The 17,448-nt window shown below is 36.0% G+C and overlaps 1 protein-coding gene and 1 long non-coding RNA gene across 2 annotated transcripts in view; both read left to right on the forward strand.

Moving 5' to 3' along the window:
• Nucleotides 1-17,448, forward strand: part of LOC141480963 (uncharacterized) — a 193,500-nt gene that overhangs the window by 38,584 nt on the left and 137,468 nt on the right. The gene's annotated exons all lie outside the window — the stretch shown is intronic.
• Nucleotides 8,091-9,601, forward strand: LOC141480954 (uncharacterized). Its single transcript, XM_074171705.1, has 2 exons — nt 8,091-8,709; nt 8,772-9,601. The coding sequence occupies exons 1-2, from the start codon at nt 8,151-8,153 to the stop codon at nt 9,476-9,478; spliced, it is 1,266 nt and encodes a 421-aa protein (XP_074027806.1). The 5' UTR covers nt 8,091-8,150; the 3' UTR covers nt 9,479-9,601.

Genomic DNA, 17,448 nt, shown 5'->3' on the forward strand with positions numbered 1-17,448 from the left:
AACATTGTCAACCACCTTTGAACAAAGGTCTTGTTTCGTTTTTGTTTTTCTATCCTTCATATTGTAGAGAATCATTAATCCAAAGAGACTGAGTTTGATTTCACCGGAATACTGAAATGTTTTCTCACATATATCATGAGATACATAGTTTTTTTTGAATTGAAAGGGGTATATTATTAGGAGAGGTTGATTTTTGGGAAACAAAAAAGGTTTTGGCTTCCTACTAATTCATATAAAGATGGAGAAGTAGAACCTTTCTTTCCCACATAATTTTTCTTGTGATCTAGAAAAAAAACGTTATATTGATTATTTTCAATATTAATCCATTCAAAGTTGTATCGATTGAATTGAAACATATTATGTCATAAGTTCAAGATAAACTGAGCATGAACAAATCGGAAACCGTTAAAGATACAAAGTCGATTACATTCCAAGAAAACCCATTTCAGAGCTTAATGACGTTCTGAAATTTACTAATTGAAGGATTATTATGATAATATGGTGAAGATGTCGACAAAAAGGGTAACTTGAAAAGGATGATTTCTTTTCCGATCCATATTGAAAATTAGAATTGGAGACGAAACGTCGGATTGAAAATTTGTAAACGCCATCTCGCACAGCTTGAAAAGTGGCAATGGGAATAGGTTTTTTAATTTTTTATATACCTATTATTTAATAACAAAATGAAAAATGTTATTTCTCTCCGAATAACTCTGGAATTATTTTAGTTTTAAAACTTCATTTGAATAAAGTCTGAAATGGATATCTTTTTCTTAATTTAACCGACCTTGTATCTCTCACGGTTTCCGATTTTCACAGGTTTCATCAACATCAAACCCGTTGATAACAGATATTATAAATAATCTTGCTGTTTCTCGAATCTACAAATGATATTTAAATATCAAGTCATCTAGAGAAAATACATTTTAAATGACAAACTTCAGCAGGGTAATGATATGGCATGTCTGCATTACTGAAACCGTAAATTTATTATGAAAACTAATAGCAACCCCTGCAATTCTTAGAAGTTTTGATAGTAATTTAGATAAAATATGTACATAAGTTTTCGGCTGGCTTCTGTTTCTGCTCCAAACAATAAAATGAGCTTCATCTTCCCAGGCAGACATTTTGCCGCAAAATTACACGTAGATAATAAACTTTTTAATTGCGTTCCAGAACTCATTTATTTCGAGTTTTACTCATTATATTCGAGGAAAAGTATAGGTACTCGGCAAATTATTTCTTCTTTTTGTTATTGTGAGTTCTATAATGGTTTTCCATTACATAGTTGAGATGATTTTCCCTTTGGGTGATTTCACTTTTAAAACAAGTTGATCGTTACCTGTTACTAGTTAGTTTTCCTGAGGTTCTTCATATTCACTTCATTGAAAAGTTCAAAAGTAGAAAACTAACGAGTCTTATCGATTTTGAGAAAGTAAAAATGCAGTAAACTATAACTAAGATTAAATGAAAAAACCGTTTCGTTATTCACGTCTATAAACCAGTTTACTCTTCAAAATAAGATTCCGTATCTGCATGTACTACTTCAATATGAGTCCATCTCTTTGTTGTTGTTTCACTTAAAATGTTTGAATTTTTATGAAGTATTATTACCCTTAGCATATATTTTATTTTAAGTATCTTATTATCATGCCTTCTTCGCCCAAAATAGGTCTCATTGAAACAAATGTGAATATTCATTATTAATACATATGTCATTTGCCCATGCATGGCTGAATTTTGCAGTGAATTTTAACACGTATAATAAAAGTGGAACTGATTATTAACGCAAAGAGCCCAAAACAATAATTTTTAGAATATTTGTCTGTACTTTTGTCTCACCATCTGACCTGAAAGACCACTCACTATACAAACTAATCGGCTTCGTTAAGAAGCTGGGTTTATTTGGCCGAGTGTGAATAGGTGTGATCCACAATAAACCCTTATGGGTTGCAGTGGAGGGTCGAATAGACCCATTCACTTCAGACCTACCTACCTACCTGTACGTTTGTGCTTGTTAATCTCATTTGGATGTGGTTTTAAGTCATATATTATGGTAAGCTTCAATAAACATTAGGGTTTTGATTTATTTCAATCTGTTCGTTAACTATATATTTATATTTTTTTAAACTATTTTCTTATAAATCAAAGATATGCCACTTGTTAACTTGTTACACTTATACAGTTCACTGTTTTTAATGTGTTTATTGTTTAGTCGCCAATAACCCTGACTTCAAATAAAGTACTTGTGATATACTGTTTGGAACCTTTGGTGTAGTAATGAATATTACTGGAGTTTTTTCCCAACACCAAATCGTTATTTTTACACCTCGACACGTATTTCGATCACCAAGTGATCATCTTCAAGAGGAAGATAAAACTGAAGATGATCACTTGGTGATCGAAACACGTGTCGAGGTGTAAAAATAACGATTTGGTGTTGGGAAAAAACTCCAGTAATATTCAAATAAAGTGATTAGGGAAAAATAGGAGAATACATGAGAACTTTTTGCTGTTATAACATCTAGAAAAACCAAAATAATGAATTCCACACAAACGAAGTTTCGCGCGACAACTAGTATCAATACAATAGATAAAGGAGCATCGTATAATAATAATTATCATAATTAGTAGATATGTTTTCTATAGTGACATCTCATTCGCCAGTGAATCTTTTTCATTGAAAACAATGTCTTATCCAATCACGTGATCATTCAAAGAACATTTTTTTAAAATTTTAATCGAGTTTACACTTAGAAAGTGGAAAATATGACAATACTGATTTTGGTTAAAACATTCAGCGACACTCATGATTAACGCGCCCAATTATATTCATTGAGTAAAGCTGAACACCGGGGTAAATAACCAAGCACAAAGTAAGCCCGGGAAAGGTTGGACTAATTTGTTCTCATACTGGTGGCACTAATACCGTATTTTAACTTTTAACTTATAAGAATCAGAATTTGTAGCCGAGAGAAATATTAATATTCAACGAAATTCATTTTTTGTGGAGAAAAAAAAAACAGTTTTTTGTCGACCTTTTTTGAGTACTTGTTACCTTCCACAATCGGAAAAATATAAAAATTATAATGGAGAACTTTATACAAGTGTAGAAGGGCAAACTTTTTAGTTTACCTCGATAAGTTACTGCGTAAAAATCAAAGTATTTTTCACAAAGAAAAATCTTCTATTTATCAGTCACTTGTCGTTTATTTCTTTACTTCTTCGACAGATGTCAAAGAAGATGTCAAAATCGGAGGCCAGATCGGAGGACAGATGTCAAAGAAGATGTCAAAATCGGAGGCCAAAATCTGCCTCCGTCTTCAGAAATGGATAAAAAATTCGAATATATTCGCAGTTATACCTTTTTTGATAGTTTATTTCTTTACTTCTTCGACAGATGTCAAAGAAGATGTCAAAGAATATATTCGAATTTTTCACCCATTTCTGAAGAAGGAGGCAGATTTTGGCCTCCGAAACGTAAAATATAAGTATTATTTCTTAAAAAAATTTTTGATAGGCAAAATTGTTAAATACTAACCTAACCTAACGGGTCAAATGCAGACATGACCACCTTCAAAACATCCCGTTTTGTGGGAATCTTTCTGTAAGATTTTTGAGTCCAATTCCACCCGAGTCTTAATACTCTCTCAGGTTTTTGAGCAAAAGTGCTGAAATTTTAATGATTTCGTCAGGAATTTTGTCAATCACTTCCTGAGAATTACTTATCCAATTACGTATTTCAAATCCGGCTTTCCCATGGATTTTTATAACTTCCAGAATCAGTTGAATTGCTTCTTCTTCTGTTTCTGCACTATCCAGGTAGTCATCTACATAATGTTTGTCAATTATTGCCCTGGTTGCTTCTGGAATTTTTGAAGAGAATTCTTCAGCATTCCTATTTTTAACGAATTGTGCCATCGAGGAAGAAGAAATTGCTCCAAATCTCATTGCCTTCATATCATAAATATCAGGTTTTCTATACCCATCCATTCCTTGCCAGAAAAAGCGCTGGGTTGAGCAATCCTCATCTCGAATGAAAACCTGGTGGAATGTCTCGAATATCTGAGCAAAATGCGATTCTCTTCTGTCGAGATTTTCACAAAATTGATTGAGATTGACCCCATTCGATTTTGCCGCTGCATCGAAGACTAGTTTCAATTTTCCCGGTTTAGAGGGGTTAGTTACCCTAAAGTGCGGTAAATATCAGGTTCTAGAACGACCTTTCTCTGCTTCAGTAATATCAAGCTTCCGAATGTAACCTTTCTTCAAATATTCTTCAATTTTCTCGTCATAATCTTTCGCAAAACCTATATTTCTGTCCATTTTTCTCTCTATACATTTTAGACGATTAAGTGCCTCTGCTTTACAATCAGGTAGTGTTAGTTCATCATTCTTCCACAGTAGACCTATTTCAAAGTGATTTTCAACTCGATTGATGGTATTTTCCATTATTTTCAACGCCCTATCATTTTCTTTAGATCTTCCATTTTCTTCCGGGCTTATTATACCAAAATTGTCAATTTTGAACGAGTCTCTCACTAGATTGTGAATATTTTCATCAATTTGTTCTTGAGACTTACAATAAACGTGAAATATTGAAGACGATTCATCAGCAACTTTTACCTGGGGGTATCTGCCATGTACTACCCATCCCAGTAATGTTTTTGATACAAACGGTGCATTCCAGTAACTTTGATATATTTTTCTTGCACTAGTCAAAGCACATTGATCCTGACCAATAAGAATTGTTGGTTGTGCATCATAATAGGAAAGTACAGCTGCTTCTGTGATGTATGGATAGATTCTACTCAGGTATTCGACATCAATAGTTTGTCTTGGAAGTGAAAGTCCACTTACAGTTCGAACTCAAATTCATTTTGTATGTTTTTGAGTTCTCTTTCATTGAAAATACCTCTACTGTCACTCTTTTGGAGTTTTCTTCATTTTTGGTAACATTGTTAAGCCACTGGTAGCAGGGTCACTCAACCGGTCCATCCAGTCCTAATTCATGGGCAATTTTGCTGTCTATCATTGTTGTCGTAGCTGCCTCGTCCAGTAGAGTAAAAGTAGAAATTTCTTTTTTAGGTCCTCGAAGTTTCAGGGGAATTATTCGAAGAAGGATTGTGGGGTTATCTTGTTGGAAGAAATATATTTTTTCAACTTGACTTTCCGGTCCGACATCTTCATTTGGGTTTGAACAAAAACTTGAGGCTTCGTTTTCTTTTTTTGTAAAATCAAGGTTATGTAACATGTTGTTGTGGAATTTCGGACAATTTTCAATTCCACACTTTTGTTTCAATCTACATGAGTGGATATTATGACCTGGTTTCAAACAGTAAAAACAGAGTTTCTTCAAAGTCACAATTTTCCATTTTTCGTCGATATCTAAAGTCTATCCAAATCGAAGATAGAGTAAAACAAAACAAAACCGAAGCGTGTTGTTCACGTGATCGCCCAGTGTCAGATGGAAAGGGCAGCATTCATTGGTGAGTTCGCCTTCTTGGTACGAGTTCGGTACCAGCACAGGGTTGTAATCAGTCGTTTGCGTATTTGTGTGGCGTGCGTTAGAGTATATTGTTTAAAATTGTTTTCCAAGATGTCCAGTACAGACACTGCTGATGATACTATGAGCTATCCTCTGAGTCCAGCCAGGAAACAATCCAAAAAAAGACATTTGAGTGTTGAGATGAAAGAAGTGATTTTAAATGTGTTCAAGAAAGAGTGGAAGAAATTGAGACATCGACTGTCAACGAAGTCGTATCGAAAGTTTCCGATAAAATTGGAGTGTGTTGCGCTTCCATTTACAATGTTTTACGGGAATATAAACCAAATCATACATTTTCCAAACCGAATACAAATCAGAATCGTGAAACCATTTCAGAAATGAAATACCCACGATAGACAAAGTACTCACAGAAATAAATGAAGAGGTTTTATTGCCAAGTTTCAAGCAGTCAGCATTCCATAAAGTATTGAAACATTTGAATTTTGTATGGAAAAAACGAGGGCGCAATAGTTTATTATTGGATAGAGAGGAAATTGTGTTATGGATGAGAGAGTATTTGACCAAAATTAAATATTATAGGGAACAACAGAGAACAATTTATTATATGGATGAAACCTGGGTTGATGCTGGTCATACTACCCCTAAAGTATGGGTCGATGAAACTGTGACCTCATCTAGGAGGGCCTTTCTAGATGGACTATCCACCGGATTAACAAATCCATCAGGTAAACTTATATTTATATTAAGACCTGCCTCAATCTCAATATATAAAAAGTAACCCTCGTATTTGTTTTATTTACTTATATACCTCTTCATAATTCCAGGTAAAGGAAAACGGCTTATTATTTGTCACATCAGCAATAAGAATGGGTTTGTTGTTGAAGGGCTGTGGTGTTTCGAGTCGAAGAAAACTGGAAATTATCACGAAGAAATGAACGGTGAATCTTTCGAACAGTGGTTTTCCAAAGTTCTACCCCATCTGGAGGATAATGCTGTGATTGTAATGGACAATGCACCTTATCATTCGCGACGGTTAGAGAAGATTCCGACAACGTCTTCAAAGAAGGTTGAAATCCAAAATTGGCTGCGATAAAAAAATATTAGCTTTGAAGACTCAATGCTAAGAGTACAGCTACTGAAAATTGTCAAGGAGCGCAAGCTTGAATACCAAAAATATATAGTCGATGAGATGGCAGCAGGCCAAAACAAAATTGTCCTTCGCCTGCCTCCATACCACTGCGAGCTCAATCCCATCGAGTTGATATGGGCGGATGTGAAGAATTTTGTAGCTCACCATAACACCACGTTCAAATTTGCGGATCCCAAAGTACTTTTTGATCAGGCTTTGAAAAGAGTCACAGCGGAGAAATCGGACAAGTGTGTTTAGCATGTGATATCGGATGTCGAGACAAAGATGTGGAAGCTTGATACACATATTATCTGCATTTTCCCTTAAACTGCAACAGTTAGTCAAATTATGATTTTTTTGACATTTGGGACATTTCTCATATTTTTTGGTCGAAAATATATTAGAATTTTTCCTAGAGTGCTATTGCGATTTTTCTCATCCATACAGAAAAGGTTTTCAAAGTAATTTCATTTTGTAAAGAAGATTCCTCGGCCCATTTGAGTCTCAGGAATGGGGGTATTTTAGGACGAGCATAACTTTATAGCTAATAATCCGTAGGGAACTTGAACTTTCAAGGAAAAATAGGTTATTATATGTTTCAAATAATCTTCAATATTGTTTCGCTGATAGCAATTCAATACGTGAAATGCACATAAACAAATTGTGAAGATTTTATATGTGATACAATTTACACAACCCTTTGGATCAATCCAATTTACAGAAACTGCGGTTTTTCTGTATTTGAAAACACGCATTTGTCACCGGGTAGATTTGTTTGATATAAGTAGCAGATTACAGCCGGTTCTGGGCCTCCCCCCACCACTATGACATATTAATTGCATTTTTGTTGTTGTTGTTTAGTAACATCAAGGCGATGTGACCTTAAAGGGTCTGATGCAGGGATCGTTCAGAATTTTTTTTTTCATATGAGATTTTTGGGTGTGTGTGTGACATTGTGACGTAATTACATTTGATTGGTGTGTGTGTGTGAGAGAATGCACGGTACATGGTTTCATCATGTGCTTGTCTATCTACAAACATACGTCTGCATACTTCGAAGATCCTCAAGTAATGAATGTTTCATCGGTGTGAGCCCACCAAGTTAGTAGTGGTGTGACGTCACAGCATCATCCGTCCAACGGTAAGAGAGCAAGATGTTCACTCCACGATGTGTGGCTGAGTAATGCGTATTCATCGGTCTGCCCTCACCTCTCCCGAAGCGATGAAGGTTGTGACGTAACGCATCGCTCTAGCCCCGCTATCGATGGTGACACCACGGCAGTCGAGGACCGTCTGCCTAACGTCTACCCTCTACGAGAGCGCAACGACCACTGCCTCTTCGTATCGATATCTGTTATCGCATTCAGTTGGGAAGTAAACTTGGCGCATGTAGTTGAGAAGTGGGGTTGGCTATAACATCTTGACGGGTCCTATCAGAGTGTATTTAAGAAGCGGACGAGTGTTGGTTATGTCAGTTCACAACAAGTGAGTTAGTGAGAACTATTATATAAAATGTATTCCTGTGACTGTGGTAAATCTTTCACTCGTAGTGATAATCTTCGTCGGCATCAGCTCCAGAGTTGCCAAGGAGGACCTGCTGTGAAACGGATGAGAGTGGATAATGCAACACTAATGTATACTTGCAATTACTGTAATGTGACAATTCCTATGACGCAAGTTAACTCTCACCGAAGAACCATGAGTCATAAAAATAATGCATGTGTTCAATTGTCTGAAGGTGTTCAAATTATAACGAATGCATTCAATTGCCGCATTGCTACGTACATGGTTGAGAGTTCGATTGTATCCTCTGACTACATGTTATTTTCCAATGAGATTAGGCAGAAGGTCATTGAATTACTGGAATCGGCCATCAGGATCCATAAAAGCATCAAGGTGAATATGGAAGTTTTTGGGAATTATATTCTTCAGACTCAAGATTCGAGGGAAACGAAGTCATTTAATTCCCAAAATAAAATAGTGGACCAATCTTCAGATTTTAATGCTGTTTTTGATGGATTCCGTGATGTAATTGTGGCTCAAACGACTGAATTCCAGGAACGTGACTCAGGTATTAATTTTTTTGTAAATTCCAACGAGATTGAGTAGTAATATTTATTTTTTGTAATTTAGGTTGGACTTGTGAAAAAATACTATTTCTCGAAGTCAATATTAATAAATACAGTCCACTGGGAGGACGTTCATATGTGAAGCTGCCTGAATGCATTGAATGGAGGAAAGCTGTCGTGAATGTTCGTAACGAAGATCAAAACTGTTTTGCTTGGGCTATAACATCAGCATTATATCCTGCAAATGGTAGAGTGTCCGAAGTTACGTCATATCCACATTTTTCCAATGTTTTAGATGTCACAGGTATGGATTTTCCGGTTAAAGTTAATAATAAGAGTATTGAAAGATTTGAAGATAGGAATGATATTTCAATTAATGTTTACGGTTTAGAGAGTAAATTTGATAAGGGTAAAGTGAAGTATGATGTGATTGGTCCATTGCGATACTCACAGAGAAGACTCCAGAGACATGTCAATTTGTTACTTATAACTGATGACTCCGGCAATAGTCACTATTGTTGGATCAAAGATCTTTCAAGATTAGTTTCTAGTCAACTATCAGCTCATGATCACAAAAAATATTTTTGTGATGGATGTTTGATATATTTTTCCAGCGAGAGATTGCTTTTACGTCATAAGATGAATGATGGTAATCTCGTTAGTACAACAACACAAACCACCAATTTTAAGATCAATAAATATGGTCGGATGGTTGCGGAAAATAAATTAATGTTTGAAAATTTTGAGAAACAAATAAGGGACCATTTATAGTATATGCTGATTTTGAATCAGTACTTGAACCGATTCACGTGAATGAGCCAAATCCAGAAAGTTCATACACGATTAAAACATTCAAACATGCTCCATATTCATTTGCTTATCTGATAAAATGTTCATATAATGATGATTTATCAAAATTTGTTACATATAGGGGTGTAGATGCAGATCAGAAATTTGTGAGTAGCATTGAAGATGATTTGAAAAAGATATATGAAAATCATCTCAGATACTCTATACCAATGGATGCACAAACCCTCGAAGAAGAGGAACAATTTGCTGCAGCCGGAACTTGTGGTATATGTAATAAAACATTTATTGATGGTGAAGTCAAAGTTAGAGATCATTGTCATGTTACAGGAAAGAAAAGATCACATGCCTCTCATTCCAAATGTAATTTGAATTTCAAAATCCCTAACTTTGTACCTATTATTTTCCACAATTTAAGCGGCTATGATTGCCATTTATTCATAAAACAATTGTATAGGAATGAAGAGAAAGTTGATGATGCATAAACATTTCCCACAAATTGAGAAATTCAATTCGATGAGGCAGAAAGGTGTATTTCCATATAGCTTCGTTGATGACATTGACAAATTGAATTATCCATCACTTTCAACAAAAAATCAGTTTTATGACAAACTCATTTGTGTACACATATCAGAAAATGATTATGATAGGGCTAGAAATGTGTGGAATTTATTCGAGTGTCAGAATTTGGGTGAATACTCTGATATGTATTTGAAGTCGGATGTATTGCTATTATGTGATATTTTTGAAAACTTTCGCACCACAAGTTTGGAGATTTATAATTTAGATCCAGCACATTATTACACTGCACCTGGATTATCTTGGGATGCTATGTTGAAGTATACGAATATTGAATTGGAATTACTAACTGACATTGATATGATTAACTTTTTTCAAAAAGGTATACGAGGTGGAATTAGTCAGTGTAGTGAGAGGAAACATAAAGCAAATAATAAATTTTTACCAAATTATAATCCCAATGAACCTTCCACATTCATTACATATTTAGATGCAACGAATCTATACGGTCATAGCATGTCACAACCTCTACCAACAAGTGAATTTACATGGTTGACACCTAATGAAATTCTTAACCTTGATGTGATGAATGTAAATTCTGATAGTCCGTATGAGTATGTGTTTGAAGTGGACATTCATTATCCACAAGAGTTGCATGATGAACATTCTGATCTTCCATTTTTAGTTGAAAAATGAATACCACCTCGTACACAATCGAAAATTCCCAAATTAATTCCAAATTTGAATGATAAAAGAAAATATATTGTTCATTATAGAAATCTACAGCAAGCCATCAAAAATGGTTTGATTGTAATGAATACACATAGAGTATTGAAATTCAAACAATCACGTTGGATGAAACCCTATATAGATCTCAATACTGAAATGCGTAATAGGCCTCACAACAATTCTGTTAAAGATTTCTATAAACTAATGATTAATGCGGTATATGGAAAGACAATGGAGATTGTCGATAATCGAATTGATGTTAGACTCGTTACACATTGGGAAAATATAAAGAAAAATATAGGTGCCAGCACTCTCATATCCAGACCAAATTTCAAAAATTGTTCAATTTTCACAGAAAATTTCGTTGCTTTTCAATTGGGTAAAGTTAAAGTCCATATGATAAACCATCATATTTGGGATTTTCTATATTAGAATTATCAAAAACAGTCATGTACGACTTTTTCTATGGATGCATCAAACAACACTTTGGTGAAAATGTCTCTTTACTGTACATAGATACCGACTCACTCATTTTGAAAGTAAATACAGAAAATTTTTATGATTTCATGAAAAGTAACATAAGTAGGTTTGATACATCCAATTACAGTATAGTTAACCAATTCAATATTACAGTAACAAGTTCAATCTTGGGTAACTTCAAAGATGAATTTCCGAATGATCCAATCATGAGCTTTTATGGTACAGGTGCAAAAGCGTATTACATGAAATCCGTTGATGCTGAATTTAAAAAAGCCAAAGGGGTTAAACGATCAGTTATAAAAAATGAATTGACATGTGAAGATTATCAAAAAATCGTTGAACATGGTGGTATGATATTTAGAAAGATGAATTCGTTTAGAAGCGTGTTGCATGATATGTACACTGAATTGAAGAATAAAGTTGCATTATCATACCATGACGATAAACGATTTATCATTCCGAATACTACCCACACTCTTTCTTGGGGTCATAATGATATTGAATTTTATCAAAAAGATCCAAATGATAACATTCGTTGGATAACCAATATAATTCAACAATCACAATTTCAGAAGACTCCATTGGATCAATTGATTAATTTATTACCTGACGAGATCAATGAATGAAATATCATTCAATATCTTCAAAACCGGAAAATTCAATATTAATATTTATGTAGCCATTTATAATTAATAGTATATGACAGAAGTAATGTGATATTAATGTATTATGTATGTATGTATATGTATTACTGTAATAAATATAAAATGATAAAAATTTTATTTATATTATTTCTATTTCCCTAATCAATTACTGCAATATATAGTATAATGTAAATGAAAGGAATATCCGTTTGAAAAGAATCATCGTGGGTGCACAATGTCTAAAACAATCGATAAATTTGTCAGAAAAAGAAAATGGGGTGGTAATGTCATCCGAGGTCCACCCGGCAATGGATTTAAATTAACAAAAGATGGTCATTATGACATGCAAAGAAAAATATTGAAAAATACAAGCGAACCAATTGACAAGAGTGATTGTGTAACTGTATCATATCTTGAGGGGGAAATTAATGGAGCAAAGGAGGTCATACTTCTAGCCCTACAAGCTGCAATACAATCCACAATAGGTAATATTGCTCGCGATGCACGTCAAGCATTCGATGATAAAATTGCAGAGGCTCGGATAACTTTCACTCGTAAATTTGACAAACTTACAAGTGATGTAGAGATAAAAATGTCTGACATAACAGCGTCTACAATGAAAAAAATATGATGCTATGTCTAACATAACAGCGACTACAATGAAAAAATATGATGTACTGGAACAGAGAGTTGAAGTTTTGGAGAAAAACCATAAAGTCAGGCCATCAGGTGGACTGGGATATCCAGGACTGGACATTGATCCAAATTTTAGAATAATAGAACCAAAACCAAAACCAACAGATGACGTATTAATTGAACCAACATGGTGAATTTACTCCCGCGTTAGGTTAGGTTAGGTTAATACATACTGTAGGTTAGGGTCATACATACGTTAGGTTAGGTTAGGTTAATACTTACGATAGGTTAGGTTAGGTTGGATTAGGTTAGGTTAGGTTTATACATACTGTAGGTTAGGGTCATACATACGTTGGGTTAGGTGTTAGGTTATTATTTACGGTAGGTTAGCTTCACACATACGTTAGGTTAGGTGTTAGGTTAGGCTAGGTTAGGTTCATACATACCTTAGGTTAGGTGTTAGGTTAGGCTAAGGTAGGTTCATACATACGTTAGGTTAGGTGTTAGGTTAGGCTAAGGTAGGTTCACACATACGTTAGGTTAGGTGTTCGGTTAGATGTAAGGTTGGGAATAAATGGTGAAAGCATTCCGCGCGCGCGAAGCGCGCGTTTACGCGTTTACTAGAGGCCAGAGGTCCCGCCTACCAGGGGCCGGAGGCCCCGCCCGCCTGGGCAGAGTCCAGGCGGTGGGCGTGGCCCGAAAGGCCCCCCCTGCTGCTGTGGCATCCATCATGCCGGTGTCCAGTGACCAGGAGAAGGCAGCCACTTCGGGGCCGGTGACCAGTGACCAGGCAACCACTTTGCGAGTTAGGTGCAGATCTACCAGCCCTGACTTATTCGAGGAGGAGGAGGAAGTCAGGGCTGTGAAGAAGGTTTGCCAACGACCTACAGCGAGGTTTGGTCCTATTCCTAAGTACCGAGCTACTTGGAATAGGACTGATCCTTATGCAGGTAGTTGGTCGACCTCTCGTAAGAGGGCCTCTACACCACCTGCAGCAGCACTGGAAACTCCGAGGGCGTCTTCTCCGGAGTTAGTCATATTGACTCCGTTGGTGGCGCCACTACCACCGCTGCCAGCGACACCGGCGGATCCTGAGGTGTTGGTGCCAGTGCGACAGCCTATCGGAGAAGTGAGTGAAAAGATGAATACTTTTCTATAGAGGTGCAAAGAAATAGAACATGCTGCCCGATCTAGTGAGGCCGCGTTGACTAACATAAACCGCCTAAAGGGTGAAAAGGTTAAGCGACGTAGGGAATTAGAGAAAGAAATGGCCGAAGTAGATCGTGATATTGCATCTCTGGAGGAAAGGTGTGAAGCGGCGACCTCTTCGATAGAGCTACACAAAAGGTTATGGACTGCTATGGACCCTTTTTAGTAGATTAAGTATAAATATGAGATTAGTTTTAGGTTAGTTAGGAATATTTAATTATGGTAGTTTTAAGTTCATATTTGTTAAGTTTATATTAAATAAAGGAAAACGAAGTGAAATAAAGGGTGTACATTCTTTTTTTGGTAGGTACACATTGAACAATGCGATGGTTGGAGCATTTTTCTTCACTTCCTCATATTATTATTAATTTTTTTTATTTCAATTCCAAGTTCTTCTAGACAAATACCTCACATCAATTTTGGTGTTCTCTAATCACTTGTAAATAATTTCATGTGAAGAAAATTTAAAAAATAAAAAAAATAGACATTTTTCAAAATGAAATCGACAAGTATATTTCATTTGTATTTTATCCATTCAAGTATCTCTTTCATTGAATATGTCTTATGTGACTTTGCAATTTACCCCTACTCAATCCCCACTCCTCTCCCACTCCCTCTCAAGAGTATAAAAGTAGGAATCATCTGATGAAACATTCAGTTGATCAGCTAGCATCGAGATGGAACCTGATTCAACTACTGAGCCCTATAGTGTCCTGGAGCCTCAGATGCCTCACTATGCATCTATACAGGAAGGATTCGTTCACTCCACAACGGCACCTCATGACATTCCCTTTGAATTCATGAATAATGACTACAGGATGCAGGTTCAGCATGTCACTGGGAGTGATGAAGCTGACCTATCGGACGGGGATTATCCGATTCCCAACCAATGGGATGACGAATGGGGTGACCCACTACCTAGAGACACCACAGATGATGACGATGACGACGACGACGATGACGCTGGCGATATCAGACTTCTAACACCCCCAATCCTTATCGAGGATAGTCCTCCACCATCTCCCATCCTAATTGAAGACGATGATGTCCTAAATTCCGACGACGATATGTAATCGTTTCCCTGTTTCTCCCACCCTTTCCTTTCCTTTCCTTCCACAGAGTACACACTTTTTGGTTGGTGTACACGAGGCACTGCGAGGCTGGGGCAGTGTCTTCCTCCCTCTCTCTTATTAGTTTTTTCATAATAATGACCTTCGCTCAATTTCTGCAGCGAATCTTCCTGATGATTTCGCAGAACGAGTAGAACAAGGTATTCAGAAGGACATAGATGCAGAGTTTGAGATGGCTGTTGACGATAACAATCTAGATAATAATGCGGATGATGTGATTAGTATATCATCTGATTCAGATGACGATACCATAATTATTGTTTCTGATGATGAGGAGCGTTAGTCCATATCATTGCATGGTTTAATAAAAAAACAGCCCTTTTTAGGGTTACAATTAAAGACTGAAACAATAAAAAAAATAGATCTTTTCAGAGCTATCATTATACTTTCAAACAGAAACAGGTTCATACCATTGTTAACATTATGTTAACATTATAGTCTCAAACAAAATGTATGTATGTGAAAGTATTCATCATTATATGCATACAATGATTGACAAAATGCCAACTTCAACTTTCATTTAAAGTAGTACTCATCATATACATAGATATTCAATGACTATCAAATTCTAAATTTCGACTTTTCAGTCAAAGTAGTAATTTATTTATCATATAATGTATAGATATTCAAAGACTAACAAATTTCCAACTTGGACTTTTTATTAGTCAAAGTATTTATTTGTCATATAATCTATGAATACTAATACAACTAACTACTGTTTGTGTGAATAATGCAGCCCTGAAAAGGGCTGTTGTTTTTTTTTGACCAATAGGTCCAGGTTATTCTGCCACAGGTTTCACATTATTGCATAATACGCAAGCTGATACTCTCGTGAAATTCGTAAGCGGTCTTTCACATGCCTCACATCAATATTGACCCATCTCCATCATAGAGACCGTATCGTGGATATTAACGTGTTGATACCAGCCACCGTTATTGCTCCTTATTGAATAAAATCGGAAACAGCACCAACATAACTTTTTTATGCTGCCATCAATCGTTTCGATCTGCACATGCGCATTCATCACGCAATATAAATCGGCAGGATCTTCTAAGGTATCGGTGATGTTGAGCATTCGGTGACCGATTCTCAAAGCGCTATCACCTTCAGATGAATCTGCTACAACCCCTTCATCTTCACCTTCACCATCCACGACTAGCTCAACGACCATGTCTTCATCTTCATCGCTCTCAGCCTCAATTTCAACTTCGTTGACTTCAAGGTCAATCTCCACTTCATCGACTCCAACACCTTCTTCAACTCCAACACCTTCTTCAACTATCACTTCCTCTAGCGGAATGTTGACATCCTCATCATCTGTCTCGTCTATCCAATTATTAGTATCAATAGCAGATATTCTGTTTAATGCAGCAACTATTTTTTGAGTATTCATCTTAACGTTTTCTCACAGATGCAGAGTGAATGAATGAACTCTAGGTTTGCAAGTCGACTTATATAGGTAGTGGTGGTATTGCGACTCCCACTTGACTCGTTTAGAGTGGAAGAGAAGGAGAAGTTATCCCACATCCTTTCACATGATGTTGATTTGTATAAATAGAGATCGTCGGTATAGGAGAGAGCATTCAGAGTTCTAATCGAATTAGTAAAATGCCGTTTCTAAAAGAGTGGAATGAAAAACCAAAAGTGTGTGTCTACCCAATGATGATTGCAGGGGCTATTGGTGCTACTTTTGCCAAATAAGTAGACCTAAGGATTCAATCAATCCATGTACTTGTATGTGTAGTGATTGTGTGTCGCGGATTCAACTATCGCCTCCTTCTCATCCGCCGAAGCGAACAAAATCGGATTATCGTCAACAACAGTTACAGTGTCTGAAGTGTTCCGAACCTATAATATTTAACAATATAGGTATCTGTAGAAATATTTGTGGTACCTGTGCTGCCGTTCCAGCTCCACTGCAACGTTGTTTGCGTTGTGATACATATTCCATGAATTGTTGGAATCATGTATGCAATGCATGTAGAAGTACTTGGGATCTGTGTGAGAAGGTTGGTCAACTCTACCCCAATAGGAGAATCCATTTTTTTCAATGTTGGTGTTTGACGCACGAGCAACAACTATTGAGGAATAGAGTCAAAGAACGTTCCACATCCACAGAGACATATTAATATTTTTTATTATCGTTATTGTCCTCTATTATTAATAAATATATATATATATATATATATATATATATATATATATATATATATATATGTATATATATATATAAAAATACATGCATGCAACACAAAGTTTTCCTCTTAAATGACTGAGATTGTTACATGCGTGAATAGTTTAGTGAAAGAGCGCATGTGCCAGTTGATGAAAGAGCGCATGCGCTAGTTTATTTTCTTCTAAAAATGGTGAGGTCTCAGTAACATCATCACTTCTCCTATCCACATTCTATTGCTATCACATATCATTCCTCAGACCTTAATAATCATTATCATGAGCTCTATGCCGCTATTGATTGCTGAAGATGGTTCACCACTTGTTGATATCGATCAGACTGATTTTGAAAATATTCCAGTATTACATTTATCGAGCCAAGATTCGATAAATGATTTTGATATTAACGACTTC

This window comes from Leptinotarsa decemlineata, unplaced genomic scaffold (assembly GCF_025532065.1).
Source record: "Leptinotarsa decemlineata unplaced genomic scaffold, Ldec_3_MD MMD2_tig00000035_RagTag_RagTag, whole genome shotgun sequence".
Classification (NCBI taxonomy): domain Eukaryota; kingdom Metazoa; phylum Arthropoda; class Insecta; order Coleoptera; family Chrysomelidae; genus Leptinotarsa; species Leptinotarsa decemlineata.